The sequence below is a fragment of the Papio anubis genome, chromosome X (assembly GCF_008728515.1).
Source record: "Papio anubis isolate 15944 chromosome X, Panubis1.0, whole genome shotgun sequence".
NCBI lineage: Eukaryota > Metazoa > Chordata > Mammalia > Primates > Cercopithecidae > Papio > Papio anubis.
Genome location: NC_044996.1, coordinates 74431409 through 74448671, shown reverse-complemented (window position 1 = coordinate 74448671; position 17263 = coordinate 74431409). Strand labels below are relative to the sequence as shown.

The window sequence follows — 17263 nt, the reverse complement described above, 5'->3', positions numbered from 1 at the left end:
ATTTAGGTAGGGTAATTTTGATGACATTTAACATTTTTATTTTTATTTTTTTGAGATGAAGTCTCGCTCTGTCACCCAGGCTGGAGTGCAGTAGTGCTATCTTGGCTCACTGCAACTTCCACCTCCCGGGTTCAAGCGATTCTCATGCCTCAACCTCCCGAGTAGCTGGGATTACAGGCGCATGACACCATGCCTGGCTAATTTTTGCTTTTTTAGAGATGGGGTTTCGCCATGATGGCCAGGCTGGTCTCAAACTCCTGACCTCAGGTGATCCACCCGCCTCGGCCTCCCAAAGTGCTGGGATTTACAGGTGTGAGCCACCATGCCTGGTTGACATTTAACTTTTTAATCATAAAAGGAAAATCTTGACTTATACTTATTTCAAGAAAGTAAAACCAAATTACATTGTTAGCTTCTCTCTGTAACAGACAACAATGTGTGAATATTCTAATATATAAAAAGTTCATGCAGGCTGGGCATGGTGGTTCATGCCTGTAATCTTAGTACTTTGGGAGGCCAAAGTGGGAAAGGTTGCTTGAGCACAGGAGATACAGATCGGCCTGGGCAACAAAGTGAGACCCCATCTCTACAAAAAATAAAATGAAATTAAGTGGGAGTGGTAGCATGAGCCTGTGGTCATAGCTACCTGGGAAGCTGAGGCAGTAGGATTGTTTGAGCCCGGGAGTTCGACGCTACAGTGAGTCATTATTGCGGCACTGCACTGCAGCCTGGGCAACAGAGCAAGACTCCGTCTCGAAAATAAAAAAAAAAATTCCTTGCAAACCAAATAAAAGGGCTAAGACTCTAACAGATAAATGGAAAAGATAAAAGGACAATTTATAGAAGGAAAAACATAAACACAAATGACTAATAAACATTTAGGAAAATATTTGACCTTATAACAATAAAAGTAGTACAAAATAATATATTTCCACCTTATCTGATTAGCAAATCTATATGTATCTATAAAACAGATACATATTTATGAGATTAATGTTGATAAAATTACAATGAAACGGCCGGCACGGTGGCCCATGACTGTAATCCCAGCACTTTGGGAGACTGAGACGGGCGGATCACAAGGTCAGGAGATCGAGACCATCCTGGATAACACGGTGCAACTCTGTCTCTACTAAAAATACAAAAAATTAGCCGGGCATGGTAGCGGGCACCTGTAGTCCCAGCTACTTGTGGGAGGCTCAGGCAGGAGAATGGCATGAACCCGGGAGGCAGAGCTTGCAGTGAACCGAGATCGCACCACTGCACTCCAGCCTGGGCGACAAGTGTTTTGAGACTCTGTCTCAAAAAAAAAAAAAAAAACAATGAAACATTATTCTTCTTCTTTATTATTATTAATTTTTAAGATGAAGTTTCACTCTTGTAGCCCAGGCTGGAGTGCAATGGCGCGATTTCAGCTCACTGCAACCTCCGCCTCCCAGGTTCAAGTGATTCTCCTGCCTTGCCTCCCAAGTAACTGGGATTACAGGTATGCGCCACAATGCCTGGCTAATTTTTTTTTGTTGTTTGCTGTTTGAGATGGAGTCTTGCTTTGTCACCCAGGCTGGAGTGCAATGGTGCGATCTTGGCTCACTGCAACCTCCACCTCCTGGGTTCAAGCGATTCTCCTGCCTCAGCCTCCTAAGTAGCTGAGATTAACACGCACATGCCACCACGCCTGGCTAATTTTTGTATTTTTAGTAGAGACGGGGGTTTCACCAGGTTGGCCAGGCTGGTCTCGAACTCCTGACCTCATGATCCACCCGCCTTGGCCTCCCAAAGTGCTGGGATTACAGGCGTGAGCCACCGTGCCTGGCCAAATTTTTGTACTTTTAGTAGAGACGGGGTTTCACCATGGTTTTTGTTGTTTTTTTTTTGAGACAGAGTCGCTCTGTCGCCCAGGCTAGAGTGCAGTGGCAAGATCTCAGCTTACTGCAAGCTCCGCCTCCCGGGTTCACACCATTCTCCTGCCCCAGCTTCCCAAGTAGCTGGGACTACAGGTGCCTGCCATTACGCCCGGCTAATTTTTTTTTTTTGTATTTTTAGTAGAGATGGGGTTTCACCATGGTCTCGATCTCCTGACCTCGTGATCCACCAGCCTCAGCCTCTCAAAGTGCTGGGGTTACAGGCATGAGTCACCATGCCCGGCAAGGTTTCACCATGTTGATCAGGCTTGATGGCCTCAAACTCCTGACCTCAAGTGATCCACCCGCCTCGGCCTCCCAAAGTGCTGGGATTACAGGCATAAGCCACTGTGCCCGGCTGAAACAAACATTCTTAAATACCAGTAGTAGAAATCTAAATTATTTTAACTTGCCAAAGTAATCTCTAATGATTAAAACATCAAGAGAATTGAAAATAGACAGAGGATCACACAGTTATTCTTCTTCTAGGAATCTACCTGAAGGAAACAACGTAAAATAAGAATGATAGCTGGGCTTGGTGGCTCATGCCTGTAATCCCAGCACTTCGGGAGGCCGAGGCGAGTGGATCACCTGAGGTCGGGAGTTTGAGACCAGCGTGGCCAACATGGTGAAACACCATCTCTATGAAAACTACAAAAAACAAAAAACAAAAAAAACAAAAAAAGCACAAAACCAAAAAACAAAAAAACTAGCTGGGTGTGGTGGTTGGTGCCTGTAATCCCAGCTACTCAGGAGGCTGAGGCAGGAGAATCTCTTGAACCTGGGAGGCAGAGGATGCAGTGAGCCGAGATTGCACCACTGCACTCCAGCCTGGGTAATAAGAGCGAAATTCCATCTCAAAAAAAAATAAAAAATAAAAATAAAAGATGCTTAATGTATCATGATAGTTACGGAAGAATAATTATAATTGAAATTAGGAAAAAACTAAACATTGAAAAAAATTGGAATACTTAAATTACAATATAGAGTATAAGTCGGCCAGGCACGGCAGCTCACGCATGTAATTCCAACACTTTGGGAGGCTGAGGTGGGAAGATCACTTGAGTCCAGGGGTTTGAGGCCAGCCTGGGCAAAGTGGCAAAACCCCATCACTACAAAAAGTACAAAATATTAGCTGGGCATGGTAGCACGTGCCTGTAGTCCCAGCTATTACGGAAGTTGAGGTGTGAGGACAGCTTGAGCCTAGGGGCGGAGGTTACAGTGAGCTATGATTATGCCACTGCACTCCAGCCTGAGTGACAGAGTGGGACCCTGTCTTAAAGAAAACAAACAAAAACAGAGTATAAGTTTAAAATTACGTATATAGAAAAAGTTATTAGTTATTTAACTCCAGTTTAAAAGGGGGGTGTGAAGTGTCAAAATTTTATATATATAGTTTTTAAGATGTTTTTATAAGTGCAAAGAAATATATTTCAGTTTACAAATAATTAGTTTTTCAGTGGTGGAATAAATGCTTCATGCTTCTGTTTTTTTTTTTTTTTTACATTTTCTATAGAGCATATACTTTTATAATAGTAAAGGGGTTTAATAACAGACACGACATTTAAAGAAAAAATAGTAAAGGGGTAAAATAACCTACTTATCCTATAGGTAAAAGGAAAAGTGATTAAGAGATCACTCTTTTTCCATATTACAGGCAGCACTGTTACATTTTGAGTAAGGTGACTTACTCTTTCGCTTTCCAATATCCATGTCAGAGGTAGCAGCTTCACATAAAAGCACCATTCCTAAGGTAACTCCACCATCTTAGAAAAATTGTTTAAGGAGAAATTCGCACAGACATAAAAGACATCCCATTTTACCATTTCCAATTTCTCATGACGAAAATTAAAATTAATATATAAACCTTCAACTCTTCATTATAAAAAACCAAAACAAGGAATCTTGTATCTATACAGCATGACGACTATTTCCTCAGAAGATATAAAAACTTAAAATTGGAAGATCACTTCATTTGCACAAAGAAAAACTGATACTTTAAACAAATGTCCCACCATAACTTACAGATGAAATATGAGTTTTCCCAAAATTGTACTTTGAAATAACCTGTCTGGACATTCAGTTATTGCCCTGACCTCAAACACATTTAAAAATATTAAATATTGCCGGGCGCGGTGGCTCAAGCCTGTAATCCCAGCACTTTGGGAGGCCGGTACCGGGCGGATCACGCAGGTCAGGAGATCGGTGACCATCCTGGCTAACATGGTGAAACCTTCCCTACTAAAAATACAAAACTAGTCGGGGCAGATGGCTGCCTGTAGTCTCCAGGCTGGGAGGCTGAGGCAGGAGACGAGTGAAACTGAGGCAGAGTTGCAGTGAGCCGGAGACTGCCACTGCATTGCAGGCCCGGGCTTACAGAGTTTAGTCTCAATGCCCAAAAAAAAAAAAAAAAAAAAAAATTAAATAGCTTTTTTGAGACAGGGTCTGTCACCCAGGCTGGAGTGCAGTGATGCAATCTCAGCTCACTACAACCTCCACCTCCCGGGCTCAAGCCACCCTCCCACCTCAGCCTCCTGAGTAGCTGCAACTACAGGTGCTCACCACCACGCCCAGCTAAATTTTGTAATTTTTTTTTTTTTTTTTGGTAGAGGTAGGATTTTGCCACGTTGCACAGGCTGGTCTTGACCTCTTGACCTCAAGCAATCCACCTGCCTCGGCCTCCCAGAGTGCTAGGATTACATGTGCGAACCACCATGCCCAGCCCTAAATAGCCATTTTGAATATTTCACCCACCTCCCTAAAGAACACATTTGAAATATATATCATTTAGGGAGAACAGTAATACTTCTCATTTGAAAATTAATTTCTCAAAAATTTCTCCTGGCCTAGTTTAGCGGTTCACACCTGTAATCCTAACAGTTTTGGGAGGCCGAGGTGGGCGGACTGCTTAAGTCTGGGAGTTCGAAACCAGCCTAGGCAACATGGTGAGACCCTTCTCTACCAAAAAATATAAAAAATTGGCCAGGCATGGTGGCACACACCTGTAGTCCTCACTACTTGGGAGGCTGAGGTAGGAGGATTGCTTGAGCCTGGTAGGTTGAGGCTGCAGTTAGCTGTGATCATACCACTGCACTCTAGCCTGTGTGACAGAACTAGACCGTGTGTCAAAAAAAAAAATTCTCCATAGTTTCAATACTTTATTTTTAATTTTTTCCCCATGCCAAGATGCCAAGTGCATCAATAATTAGCCTTTAAAGCACAAATTACTACTAACCTATCTAATTTTATCCTATTCCAATAAAAAAGAAAAATCCCAGCCGTGCTCACGCCTGTACTCCCAGCACTTTGGGAGGCACAGGCAGGCGGACCTGAAGTCAGCAGTTCAAGACTAGCCTGGCCAATATGGCAAAAACCCGTTTCTACTAAAAATACAGAAATTAGCCAGGCGTGGTGGCAGGCGCCTGTAATCCCACCTACTCGGGAGGCTGAGGCAGCAGAATCACTTGAACCCAGGAGGCAGAGGTTGCAGTGAGCCGAGATGGCACCACTGTACTCCAGCCTGGGTAACAGGACGAGACTTTGTCTCAAAAAAAGAAAAAAGGAAAAATCCCACATGTGCCATGACCACACTTTTATGCACCTTAATAGGAGCTGCATAAATACAAAATAGAACTAACCACACAAATAGGTAACAGATGGCATGGTTGAATGTTAAAATAAGCAAATTTAAATTTTAAAGCAAATAGAATGTATTTTAGTAGAAAAGACTGACAGATCCACCCTGAAGTTTAGGGAATACTAACAGCAGTAAAACACTCCCAAATCAATTACGCATACGTACATATATGTCGTATGTTACCACATGTGGGTATCATTAAGCAGAAAGGGAAAAACATGTGTTTAGATGAGGCCTGAATTTATAATTGGCTCTATGTCTGAATTTATAATTGGCTCTAAAATTTGACTTTTCATCCCTTCATTACCATCTTGCATTCTTTTAAAAAATTTTTTATTTTATTTATTTATTTGAAACAGGGTCTCACTCTGTCACCCAGGCTGGAGTGCAGTGGCACAATAACAACTCGCTGCAACCTCCACCTCCCAGGCTCAAGAGATTCTCCTGCCTCAGCCTCCTGAGTAGCTAGGACTACAGGTGCATGCCACCATGCCAGGTTTGTTTTGTTGATTTTTTTTTTTTGTAGAGACGGGGTCTCACTATGTTGCCCAGGCCGGTCTCAAACTCCTGGGCTCAAGCAATTCTCCAGCCTCAGCCTCCCAAAGTGCTGGAATTACAGGCGTGAACCAATGTGCCTGTGCCCCATCTTGCGTTCTTTCTTCAATAGCCTCTTGTTAGGGATGATGCCCATTCATCATGTTTTCAGTTGTTCAGCCAAGTCTCTTCTCTAGCAATTTTTTCTGAGTTATTTATCTGCAAGTTTGTGTAAAGATTGATTCTTTCTTTCTTTCCTTTCTTTCTCTCTCTCTTTTTTTTTTTTTTTTTTTTTTTTTTTTTGGAGTTTTGCTCTGTCACTCAGGCTGGGGTGCAGTGGCACCATCTCGGCTCACTGCAACCTCTGCCTCCCGGGTTCAATAAATTCTCCTTCCTCCGCCTCCCGAGTAGCTGGGATTATAGGCGCATGCCACCACGCCTGGCTAATTTTTGTATTTTGAGTAGAGACTGGGTTTCGCCATGTTGGCCGGGCTGATCTCGAACTCCTGACCACAGGTGATCCACTCACCTCGGATTCTCAAAGTACTGGGGTTACAGGCATGAGCCACCATGCCCGGCCAAAGATTGATCATTTCTATAGGCTTTGATTACTGGGTACTCTCTGATTAATGATCGAGACTTGTTCCGGGGAAAGCTTGTCTTTGTATCATGGTTTATGTGCCTTTGCTTTGAATGAGCTTTCCATTGGTCTTTTGTGTACTCTTCTTAGCTGTCAACAGCTATGATGCACTTCAGTGTATACTGTTTTATTTCATTTATTGCATCTTTAAATTTTTACTAACACTGCCTACTATATGGCAGGCACTATAAAGTGTTAGAAATAAAAACTTGAACAAAATAAAGATCCTACCATGAAGAAGATTACACTCTAGTGAGGAATACAAACAATGAAATATATACATTACACAGTCCTGATTAAATGTTACTCCAGGAGAACTGAGCAGAAATAGAGACAGTATTCCATTAACATACAACAACTAGGCTATTAAAAGCTACTAGAAGGCCAGGTGTGGTGGCTCATGCTTGTAATTCTAGCAGTTTGGGAGGCCAAGGCGGGTGGATCACCTGAGGTCAGGAGTTCAAGACCAGCCTGGGCAACATGGATATGATATATCCATTATATAAATATTAAGAATATTGACTACTTTTCTTTTTCTTTGTATTTTCAGATTTCTTTGTAATTTTTATGTATTTTTATAAATATAAAGGCCATACAACATAGAAAATGCTTATATTAAGATAGCAAACTCCATGCAAAACATGTCTATAAGTATAAAACATGAACACCCTTACCATGAAACATTCATACAGAAATGAATGTAAGAGAATATGCAAAAGTAAACGTAGTTTATACCATTAAGGTTTCAGGTTAAAGGTGAACATTTTCCATACTGCTACTTTATTTTAAAAATTCAGGAGGCCAAGGTACGAGGATTGTTTGAGCCCAGGAGATTGAGACCAGGATGGATGATAGGGCGAGACTCCGTCTCTAGAAAAAATACAAAAATTAGCTAGGTGCAGTAGTGCACACCTATAGTCCCAGCTACTTGGGAGGCTGATGTGGGAGGACTGCTTGGTTCTGGGAGGTTGAGGTTACAGCAAGCTATGGTGACCCCACTGCACTCCAGCCTGGGCAACACAACCTCTTTAAATCTCTTAAAAAATAATAATAAAAAAAAAATCCAAATACATTTATTGTGGAATTCCATTTACTGTGTTTGGTTTCTTTCTTTCTTTCTTTCTTTTTTTTTTTTTTGTATTTTGAGACTAGGTCTGGCTCTATCAGCCAGGCTGGAGTGCAGTGGTGCGATCTCAGCTCACTGCAACCTCCACCTCCTGGACTTGAGCCACCCTCCTGCCTCAGCCTCCCAAGTAGTTGGGATTACAGGCATGCAGCACCACACTCAGTTAATTTATGTATTATTTTTTTTACTAGAGAAAGGGTTTCGCCATGTTGGCCAGGCTGCTCTTGAACTCCTGGCCTCAGGTGATCTGCCCAACTCGGCCTCCCAAAGTGCTGGGATTACAGGCATGAGCCACCACACCCAGTCCTGTAGGATTCCATTTATGTAAGTTAACAAAAATAGGTAAAATAAACCCATAGTGTTAGCAGTCAGGATAGCAGTTACTTCTGGGTGGGAAGGTGGCAATCAGGAGGAATGATGATGGAGAATGCTCTGAGATGTGGGTAAAATTTTATTTATTGATGTGAGTTCTGGTTACATAAGTGTGTTCATTCTGTGAAAATTCATCAAACTGGGCTGGGCACCGTGGCTCACGCCTGTAATCCTTGCACTTTGGGAGGCCGAGGCGGGCGGATCAGTAGAGCTCAGGAGTTCGAAACCAGCCTGGCCAACATGGTAAAACCCCGTCTCTACTAAAAATACCAAAAAAACTTAGCCAGGCGTGGTGGCAGGTGCCTGTAATTCTAGCTACTCCAGAGGCAGAGGCAGGAGAATCGCTTGAACCTGGGAAGTGCAGGTTGCAGTGAGCTGGGATCACACCATTGCACTCTAGCCTGGGCAACAGAGCAAGGCTCCATCTCAAAAACAAACAAAAAAAACCAAACAAACAAAAAAGGAAATTCATCAAACTGTAAACTTTTGTAAACTTTTCTGTATAATTGCAACACTTAAAATGTAATTTTAAAGGTTGCTTAGATCAGGCAACTGATTATACAGTCTGCTTTATTAATCATGCAATAAATTGTACAACGTTAAACTAATAATAAACATGTGAATATTTTCCAAAATCATAACTACTACTGAGAGGTGGCCTCAGTCTATTAATTCTTATCAACCTGGAAGCTGTAAACAATGTTACTGGTCTTGAGGTTTCATATTTACTTTAAAAGAAAGTGGGGGCCGGGTGCGGTGGCTCACGCCTGAAATGCCAGCACTTTGGGAGGCCGAGGCGGGTGGATCATCTGAGGTCAGGAGTTCAAGACCAGCCTGGCCAACCTGGTGAAACCCTGTCTCTACTAAAAATAAAGAAATTAGCTGGGTTTGGTGGTGCACGCCTGTAATCCCAGCTACTCAGGAGGCTGAGGCAGGAGGATCGCTTGAACCCAGGAGGTGGAGGTTGCAGTGAGCTGGGATCATGCCACTGCACTCCACCCTGGGCAACACAGTGTGACTCCGTCTGAAAACAAAAAACTAACTAAATAAATAAATAAAAAAGAAAGAGGGGTCAGGCGTGGTGGTACACGTCTGTAATCCCAGGTACTCGGGAGGCTGAGGCAGGAGGATTGCTTGAATCCAGGAGGTGGAGGTTGCAGTGAACCAAGATGGTGCCACTGCACTCCAGTCGGGGCAACAGAGCGAGACTCCACTCAAAAAAAAAGGGGGGTTGGGGAGTGGTTAAGCCTTCCCTAATATTCCTTACTTCTGACAAAATTATTCATTTTCTCACTATTTCTGGTACACAGCACTTAAGTCACTGTCTTACAATCTGTATATATGTCTGACCCTGAAAAAAGTTCACTTTTTGCATCCTAATAACCAAACACAAGACATTCTATATCCCAACAGGCTTGCAATCTGTTCCAAATGTATACGAAACCTTAGGCTAATGCTCAATCTTTAGGGAGAGGTAAAATGACAATTTTCTAATTTCTTAAACTTCTTATATATTTAAAAGTTTAAGACAAAGCTAAAAGACGAACAAAACCCAAATCAACTAATTAATATTTTACAATTTTAATTGCTCTTTTGCTCCATTATTCAATTTCAAAGTACTAGTGAGACGAATTGATTCAAGATCCGGAAAATTTCCAAGGTGTAATAATTTGTTAATCCATCAAACCAATAATTTGTTAGTCCATCAAACCAAACTTTTCTGTTCTTTTTTTTCCCTTTGAGACAGAGTCTCACTCTGTTGCCCAGGCTGGAGTGCAGTGGCAGTCTTGGCTTACTGCAACCTCCACCTCCTGGGTTCAAGCAATTCCCATGCCTCAGCCTCCTGAGTAGATGGAATTACAGGTGCATACCACCGTTCCTGGCTAATTTTTGTATTTCTTGTGGAGATGAGGTTTCGCCATGTTGGCCAGGCTGAATTCATCAAACTATAAATGAACATTTTCTTTCTTTTTTCTTTTGAGACAGTCTCACTCTGTCATCCAGGCTGGAGTGCAGTGGCACCATCTCGGCTCACTGCAACTTCCGCCTCCCAGGTTCAAGCAATTATCTGGCCTCAGCCTCCCCAGTAGCTGGGATTACAGGCGTGCACCACCATGCCCAGCTAATTTTTGTATTTTTAATAGAGACAGGGTTTCACCATGTTGGCCAGGCTGGTCTTGAACTCCTGATCTCAGGTGATCTGCCTGCCTCGGCCTCCCAAAGTGCTGGGATTACAGGTGTGAGGCAGCACGCCTGGCCGCCTGGCTAAGTTTTGTATTTTTGGTAGAGACGGGCTTTCACCATGTCGGCCAGGCTGGCCTCAAATTCCTGACCTCAAACGATCTGCCTGCCTCCACCTCCCAGAGTGCTGGGATTACAGGCATGAGCCACCAAGCCCAGTCCATAAACGAACATTTTCAAGTAAATTTCAGGATTAAAAAAACAAAGTTTGGGTAATATTTTTCTTTCAGTCTTTTTTTACCCCCTGAGGTGAAGTTTCACTCTTATTGCCCAGGCTGGAGAGCAATCACACAATCTCTGCTCACTTCAACCCCCGCCTCCCAGGTTCAAGAGATTCTCCTGCCTCAGCCTCCTGAGTAACTGGGATTACAGGCACCCGCCACCAGTGGGTTCAGCAATTTTTTTTTTTTTTTTTTTGAGACGGAGTCTTGCTCTGTCGCCCAGGCTGGAGTGCAGTGGCCAGATCTCAACTCACTGCAAGCTCCGCCTCCTGGGTTCCTGCCACTCTCCTGCCTCAGCCTCCCGAGTAGCTGGGACTACAGGCGCCGCCACCGCGCCCGGCTAATTTTTTGTATTTTTAGTAGAGATGGGGTTTCACCATGTTAGCCAGGATGGTCTCGATCTCCTGACCTTGTGATCCGCCTGCCTCGGCCTCCCAAAGTGCTGGGATTACAGGCGTGAGCCACCGCACTCGGCAAGCAAATTTTTTTTGTATTTTTAGTAGAGATGGGGTTTCATCATGTTGGCCAGGCTGGTCTCGAACTCCTGATCTCAGGTGATCTACCTGCCTTGGCCTCCCAAAGTGCTGGGATTACAGCATGAGCCACCGCGCCTGGTCTCAGTCTTCTTTCTTCTCATATGGACTAGGTATATATTGTTAATCTTTCAGCTCACCATTTCATGGTTGAATAGATTAACTCTCCTAGGTTTGGGCTGGATGTTAAGCAGTAAGTATATTTTCCATGGTGCATAAGAATATTTTCCCAAATATCCTTCAATTAAAATCAGTTAAAATCAAAAGCTTAATTTTTTTTTTTTTTTTTTTGAGACAGAGTCTAGCTCTGTTGCCCAGGCTGGAGTGCACTGGCCGGATCTCAGCTCACTGCAAGCTCCACCTGCCGGGTTTACGCCATTCTCCTGCCTCAGCCTCCACAGTAGCTGGGACTACAGGCGCCCGCCACCTCGCCCGGCTAGTTTTTTTTTTTTTTTTTTTGTATTTTTAGTAGAGACGGGGTTTCACTGCATTAGCCAGGATGGTCTGGATCTCCTGACCTCGTGATCCGCCCGTCTCGGCCTCCCAAAGTGCTGGGATTACAGGCTTGAGCCACCGCGCCCGGCCTCAAAAGCTTAATTTTTTTTTAGAATGTTTTCCTTAAAATCTCTTATCATCAACATAGTATAATAAAACTGGGAAAGACATACACAAACATTTACTAGAGACAGAATTTTCAGTGATTTTGAATTTTTTTCTTTATACTTATTTGTATTTTCTAAATTTTCTTTAATCTGTATTCCTTTTGCAATCAGAAAAAATATATATTTAATTTTCTTTTTTTTTTTCTTTTTATTAGAGACAGGGTCTCACTGTGTCATCCAGGCTGGAGTGCAGTGGTGTGATATCGGCTCACTGTTGCCTTGACCTCCTGGGCTCAAGTGATCCTCCCACCTCAGCCTCCCTGGTAGCTGGGACCATAGGCATGCATCACCATACTTGGCTAATTTTCTTGTGTGCATTGTTTTGTAGAGATGAGGTTTTGCCATGTTGCCCAGGCTGGTCTTAAACTCCAGGGCTCAAGCAATCTACCTATCACAGCCTCCCAAAGTGCTAGGATTACAGGTGTGAGCCACCATGCCCAGCTGATTCTAGTATATCAATGTCAGGACACCCTGGCTGAGAAGCACAATTTCAGGAACATTACATTTGTTCGCCTTGTTGATTTGTTCCAGTCAGTGCTTATGTATTCAGGTGGGTAAACTATGTTTAGCAATATTATGAAATTTAGATTCTTACTTATCTGACATTGCTTTTACCTGTCTTTGCAGCTTACAGAGGCATCCACTTTTAGATGTAAGAAAATAAAAATTAGCTCAGGCCAAGAAAGTAAAAATATTACCTGTCATTCAAGAGGATGGAACAACACACACATAAAGCAGCTGCAAAGTCCACAGGAAGAATTTTTCCCTAGCACACACTTCAGCTGTAAAATGTCAAAATATCCCCCATCTCTGAGTAACTACTGTTTTCTTACTGAGGAATATTGGTCTTTAAATAGACTTCTTGCAATTATGTGAGTAAAAATGAAATATTCTTGCTTGGCAGATCTAAGTCACTCAATTTACAAGTATAATTTCTAAGTAGCCTCAATTTACAACCAAGGTATAGAGCTTCAAAGAAGAAGTTTTTCAAGACAAAAATTCCACATTTATGTTAACTTTGTAGTTTCCAAGAAAACAGAACCCTGGGTCTGCTTCACAGTTCAGACCTGATGTTGACCCCTTTACACAGTCTTACACTGCTTTTAGCCTATCAAAACAATGCTTTGTTTAAATTTCACATAAACTCCACTATTCTCCCAAATCCTATTACAACTCTATCTTTTCTTTGTTAAGATGTTCCATGGTTCTTCTAATGTACAGTCGTCCTTGTATTAATAAGCCAATAAACCTGGCCCTATCAGACTACAGATTTGTTCCTAGTAGTCTTTAGTTTTTTGGGCTGGAGAGGATGACACAGTAATGATTTTCAAAGGATATCGTGACCTGCATTAAGAGAACAGCCCCAGCCGAATGCTGTAGAGAGAATACTAGACTGTGAGAAAACAGACAAAATACAGTAAGAAAGACTTATTGTAAAAGGATACTAAACAGAAGAACAATGTGTGTTTCAGCTACAAACTGGGCTTGACTGCTTCCATGGATATAATTCTAGGAGGGAAAACAGACAAAATGGAATCTTTAGGTATACGTTAAATGTTGGTATGCTAACCCTAAAACGGGATATTTTAAACTATGAAATTATTAATTCACCTGATAAACCATGTGACATACTCTGGGTCTCTGGCATTCATCAGTAAGTTTGGTTACTATAAAGCTATTTTTGTATTATCTCTTCTCTATTTGTCTTTTCATTGTACTAATACTATGTTTATTTTTGAGACAAGGTCTTGCTCTGCTGCCCAGGCTGGAGTGCAGTAGCATGATCATAGCTCATTGCAACCCCAAAGTCCTGGCTCCGGCGATCCTCCTGCCTCAGCATCCCAAGTAGATGGGACTATAAGTATGTACCACCATGCCTGCTCAGCTAATTTTTAAATTTTTATTAGAAATGAGATCTTACTATGTTGGCCAGGCTGGTCTCAAACTCCTGGGCTCAAGCAATCCTCCCACCTCAGCCTCCCAAATGCTTGGATATTGTACTTACATTTTCAACAATAGAATATGTCAGAAAACTAGTTGTTTTTCTCTTTTCTTTTTTGTTTTTCATAGAGATGGCATCTCACTATGCTGCCCAAGTTGGTCTTGAACTCCTGGCCTCAAGTGGTCCTCCTGCCTCAGTCTCCCAAAGTGCCAGGATTACAGGTATTAGTCACCACATCTGGCCTTGTTTTTTTTTTTTTTTTTTTTTTTAAAGGAGATGGATCTTGCTATGTTGTTCAGGCTGGGCTAGAACTCCTGGATTCAAGTCATCCTCCTGCCTCAGCCTCCCAAGTAGCTGGGACTACAAATGCAAAACACTGCACCTGGGTGGGAAAACTAGTATTTAAGTGTACAAGACCATGAGGTACAATAATGTAGGCTCCATGAAGACAGGGATCACGTTTTTCTTGTTTATCACTATATTTAATAACACTTAGCACAGTGCTTAGAAACAGAGGATGCTCAGGTACTTGATCAAATTTTCTATTTAGTTGAAGGCTGTCTTTCATTCTTAGCCAGCTTGGTTAGAAGGATTCACCAAATGGGAAAGGAATTTCCCACTTTTAAAAGCACTGTGGCCGGGTGCAGTGGCTCATGCCTGCAGGCCTATATTCCCAGCACTTTGGGAGGCTGAGGCAGGTGGATCACCTGAGGTTGGGAGTTTGAGACCAGCCTGACCAACATGGAGAAACCCTGTCTCTACTAAAAATACAAAATTAGCTGGGCGTGGTGGCGCATGCCTGTAATCCCAGCTACTCAGGAGGCTGAGGTAGGAGAATTACTTGAACCAGGGAGGTGGAGGGTGCAGTGAGCCGAGATTATGCCATTGCACTCCAGCCTGGGCAACAAGAGCGAAACTCCGTCTCAAAAAAAAAAAAAAAAAAAAAAAAAAAAGCACTGCATGGTCTTATCAGTGATGGAAGCTTGTTAACACAGAGAGACTGAAAAGTGAAGACTAAATCCAGCTCCTTCATATGCTGGCACTGTTCTCACAGTGTAATAATCATTGAGTTAACTTTGGTCTACAAAAGGAAAGAAATCCCAGACTTCCCTTACCACATGTCCTGTGTGGGGATTCTTATGGGCATATGGTGGTCCTCTTATATGGTTCCACATTTGACCAGATGTCATAGCAAGCACAAAACACTAGGAAACAAAAAATAATAAAATATTCATGGTCAAACTGTCCTTGTCTTGATTAGATAATAGGAATATGAAAATGTGCATCTGTTTAGATAAGACATAGAATTTTTTGCAGATAAATGATTTACTGATTAAGGCTTATATTTCATCCCAAGGATCACAATTCGGTAATACTTCAAAGGAAAACACCATATACATATATGTATTTTTTGAGATGCAGTCTCACTCTGTCGGCAGGCTGGAGTGTAGTGGCACGATCTCGGCTCACTGCAACCTCCACCTCCCAAGTTTAAGTGATTCTCCTGCCTCAGCTTCCCGAGTAGCTGGGACTACAGATGCACGCCACCACGCCCAGCTAATTTTTGTATTTTTAGTACAGAGGGTTTCACCATGTTGGCCAGGTTCATCTCGGTCTCTTGACCTTGTGATCCGCCCGCCTCAGCCTCCCAAAGTGCTGGGATTATAGGCGTGAGCCACCGTGACAGACCAGGAAAACACTATTTAAAAATTATAACTATGCAGACACAAGTTTCAAAATTGAACAGTGAAAAGGCGTTTTAGAGTAATATTTTCAGGCTGGACATGGTGGCTCATGCCTGTAACCCCAGCACTTTGGGAGGCCAAGGTGGGCAGAGCACCTGAGGCCAGGAGTTCAAGACTAGCCTGGCCAACAGGATGAAACCCCGCCTGTACTAAAAATGCAAAAAAATTAGCTGGGCGTGGTGGCACGCACCTGTAATCCCAGCTACTCGAGAGAGGCTGAGGCAGGAGAATCGCTTGGGCCCAGGAAGCAGAGGTTGCAGTGAGCCGAGATGGCACCACTGCACTCCAGCCTGGGCGACAGACCAAGACTCCGTCTCAGAAAAAAAAAGAATAATATTTCCAGAACAACTAGAGATTTTCATAGAGATGACAGTCTGTCATTTAGGTTGAATAAAAGGCAGGTATAATCAGTTCCTTGAAGTTCTGGCCATCCTAATGAGATAATGAATGAAACAAAATGATTTTAAGACAGAAAATAAAAATACATAAAACTATTTTCCTCAGGTAAGAAATAAAATGCTACTTCTCATATAAATAAAAGTTTATCTAAAAATACATTATTAGTTTTATTCAAATAATTTTTTGTCTTCTAAAATTCACTCACCAAAGCTGCAAAAGCCCATCCAGTTTTATTAAAGAGAAATTCCATATTGCTTCTTCGAAGATACACAAGTCCACCAATAACAGCCAAAAGCAATCCCAACATAAGGGGACCAGCATAATTTGGGGGTCTAATCACTCTAATCTAATGGAAAGGAGAGAAAAACATGTTAAAGTATAAAATTTTTTACTAGTTATATGGGTCAAAATAAAATCTGAAGTGAAAGCAATCAAAATTAGTGTGGTTACTTTCAGAAAAATGATTCTTTTTATTTTATCCCAATCAAAATAGTCTATAATGTAACCTAAAATAGGACAGAATAGGTACAATATTCTATTTAACCACAACATAACATCTTTTAGATTAAGAAGGATTCGCCAGGTGCAACTAGATAACCCACGGACTTAAGAAGATCGAAAGAGTGGTTTCCATGTTGAATAGGGTAACAGAGAGTGTTTTGCAATTTCACTCATTCATCAAGATGATTCTGTTCAATGCTACTTATGAAGGGACTGACAAACTAGTGCCACCTCAGTGATATGGGGACAAGACTAATTAGGGCCTCCCAGTAAGATTCAAAGGGGATAATGGCCAAGAAACAGTCTACAAAGTTGGGAAACTTACATTGACATCAGTTCTGTCGGCGATCCACCGGGCAATCTGCTCAGCTGAAAAACCCCGCACCTGTAACTCATATGTATCACCCCGTTTGGGTTTCCCTTTTGCCGGAAAGTTGATGAAAGTTGGAGCTGAATTCATGTTTAGCTGAATAAAAAGGAGCCCATGAAAATATACATTATCAGGAAAATAGTCTTAATTGCAGTTAACATCTTGAAATTTAGGCATTTTACAAAGACGAGGAGGCCTGGGTTTAGGTAGGTTAAGTGATTTGGTTCACCCAAGGAAAGCGGTAAGTGGTGGAGCAGGCTTTAAAAACAAAGCTGCCTGTGACCTTAAGCATTACCCACTACTCACCAAATATACATTCCTAGCTAAGAAACCTATATTTTACTCCACTAGAATGGAAACTTTGCCATACCACAGATATTTTAATCTGTTCAGAGATTATGCAAAATGAATACATTTATGAGCACTAAAATAATCTTAT

At 42.1% G+C, this 17263-nt stretch overlaps 1 protein-coding gene across 1 annotated transcript in view; it reads right to left on the bottom strand.

Moving 5' to 3' along the window:
• MAGT1 (magnesium transporter 1) overlaps nt 1-17263 on the bottom strand; it is a 62544-nt gene that overhangs the window by 10803 nt on the left and 34478 nt on the right. The window contains exons 4-8 of the mRNA XM_003917909.5: nt 16780-16920; nt 16159-16299; nt 14925-15014; nt 13313-13376; nt 3593-3667 (exon numbers count right to left, since the gene is read on the bottom strand). Coding sequence (XP_003917958.1) covers nt 3593-3667; nt 13313-13376; nt 14925-15014; nt 16159-16299; nt 16780-16920 — 511 coding nt within the window. The remainder of the gene's footprint in view (nt 1-3592; nt 3668-13312; nt 13377-14924; nt 15015-16158; nt 16300-16779; nt 16921-17263) is intronic.